A 2,246-nucleotide genomic window follows, 5' to 3' on the forward strand; every position below is an offset into this window, starting at 1 on the left:
CCGGTTGAACAACCGGCCCCCTCTTGGCTACCCCGGCAGGATGCGCACGGTTCACCAAGAGTGGAGTACTACTCCCTTATAAGTCCTTTAATTCGGGGCGCTCAGGCAAACCACCCAAGCCCCATGGCCTTGAGGTAGAAATCCCTCTCAAGGAGTCACCGTCGGTCCCGTCCAGGAGCCGCGGTTCCAAAATCTGATCAAAATGCCGAAACGGCCCCGCGGTTGCGTCCCGGGCCGTTTTGGTCCACGGGACCCTCGGGGCCCGGCCACGGCCCAAGCGGGGCTCTTACTTGCATAGAGTCTCTCGGGGGCTCCCGGAGTCATGTTTGGTTCACAGGAGCGACGGGTCCACGAGTCGTCAAATCGGCCCGCGGGGAGCGTGGCCGCGGAGAGGGGCAAATCACCAAACGGGCCTCGGTCCCCCTCAAGTGCCGTCCACGGTGAGAAGTTAGGTTAGCGGGAGTTAGGTTAGAAATGGGAACGTGGACCGCCGGGCCGCATGAGGGACAGCCCATGTGGGGGCGCTAGGGGCAAGGAGGGACCGCCGGCGCGCGTGGGAAAAGTTCCCCCTCACGAGGATCCCAACATCCATGAGGTTTCGTTTGAGCCTGTCGGTGTCCAGTGTGGATAATTTTCCCGTGGATCCCGGACACGGATGACACGTCTCGATGGGCCCCATTACTACCTCGAATGTCTTCTTCTACTCCCCCCATTCCTCTTCTTGCATCAGTGAAGGTCGCGGCTCGTTAGAATTTCTCGAGCTCAGTTTTCATTCTCCTTCGCTGCTCGTTCGAAGTTCTGTGGCTATGGCGTATCCCAAGGCTCGCGGAGAAGACCCTCTTAACTATGAAGAGTACGATCCCACCCCTTTCTCAGGCGGCTACGATCAAGTTGCCCTCTACGGGCGCCCCAAGTCACCCTCCCAGGAAACCTGTTACCCTATTTCTGAGATCTCTCATCATGAATCTGGCAGCTATGGTGGTGGCTATGGGGGTAGCTATGGCGAAGACCACTCTAGTAAGCCCTCTCGCCCCGCTTACGGTGTAGATGAGGAGCGTCCCACCTACCAGGAAGAAAATCCCTCCACCGGATCCGATGACTTCACTTCTTCTGGCTATGGAAGACCTAGCTATGGATCTGGTTATGAAAGGCCTAAGCCAAGTTCTTTCGAAGAGGAAGGTGGCTATGGGGGATTTAAGCCCAGTTCTTATGAAGAGGAGGGGGGCTATGGAGGTCACAAGCCCAGCTCTCACGAAGAAGAAGGGGGAGGAGGGTATGGATCTGGGTATAGCCGGCCAAAGCCTTCTTATGGAGAAGAAGAGGAAGGAGGGTTTGCATCTGGGTATGGCAGGCCGAAGCCCTTGCATGAGGAAGGTGGACAGGAGTTTGGATCTGGGTATGGAGAGGGAGAAGAAGGGGGCTATGGCAGGCGTCCTGGGTATGGTGGGACTGGATATGGCCGTCCGCATGAAGAGGGCTCTGGTGGTTTTGGGGAGAGGCCGCCTCCTGAGGAGGGCAGGTTTGGATATGGTGGAAGGCGACCTGGCCAATCTGAGGATGAAGGTGGTTTTGGAGGCCGACCTCCTTGTTTCGGTGGTGAGGAGGGAGAAGAGCAAGTCAGGTTTGGAGGAGGGCGTAGGCCGGGAGGTTTTGGAGGTGATGATGATCGCCCAAGCTATTTTGGTGATGAGCCTTCTCCTCCTGTTGATGAAGGGTATGGGGGCTATCAGGTATTGTTCCTTTGTACATTATGGCTGATCAAGTGTTAGGTGATTTAATTTGCATGGGCCTTGCTTGTTCTTTCATATCTATGATTCTAGCTTCCTGTGCTCGGTGTTTCTGGGCTTGGGCGTCAATGTCTATATGCTGCATGTCATGCCTTCTATTGTGGCATATAATGTTGATGTCAGGGGTTCTTTTTTGATGTTGTTTTCAGCCTGAGGAGCATCGGCATGGACATCACCACAAACACCACTGGCGCCAGGATGATGAATGAATAAGGAGCATAAAGTGGGAGGGATAGTTTCACTGATGCGCTGGCTAGTGAGCTTAATAAGAGCAAGCCTGTATTTGGACTCGTTTGTTTTCTTTTTTGTTTTTTCTTGAATCCTTTCTTTTCCAAAAGAAAAATGCACAAGCTTCTTGAGAGTTGGCTTTGTAAGTTGTACTGCTATTTGGGTTTGTAATCGCATCACAAGTTACTCTGCAATTCTTCTAATGCTTGTGAAAAAATATTTTGTGTTTAA

At 53.4% G+C, this 2,246-nt stretch overlaps 1 protein-coding gene across 1 annotated transcript; it reads left to right on the forward strand.

Moving 5' to 3' along the window:
• Positions 1–653: 653 nt before the first annotated feature.
• On the forward strand, positions 654–2,246 carry LOC147423844 (uncharacterized). Its single transcript, XM_086501357.1, has 2 exons — positions 654–1,730; positions 1,937–2,246. Exons 1-2 carry the CDS (start codon positions 669–671, stop codon positions 1,994–1,996), a joined length of 1,122 nt encoding a protein of 373 aa, XP_086357483.1. The 5' UTR covers positions 654–668; the 3' UTR covers positions 1,997–2,246.

This window comes from Adiantum capillus-veneris, chromosome 26 (assembly GCF_014529385.1).
Source record: "Adiantum capillus-veneris isolate H3 chromosome 26, ASM1452938v2, whole genome shotgun sequence".
In the NCBI taxonomy this organism is placed as follows: domain Eukaryota; kingdom Viridiplantae; phylum Streptophyta; class Polypodiopsida; order Polypodiales; family Pteridaceae; genus Adiantum; species Adiantum capillus-veneris.

Excerpts from the sequence above, each read along its gene's own strand:
- LOC147423844 (XM_086501357.1), top strand. The coding sequence starts at position 669 with ATGGGCCCCATTACTACCTCGAATGTCTTCTTCTACTCCCCCCATTCC. Across the intron at positions 1,731-1,936 it reads AAGGGTATGGGGGCTATCAG|CCTGAGGAGCATCGGCATGG; the intron begins GTATTGTTCCTT and ends TGTTGTTTTCAG.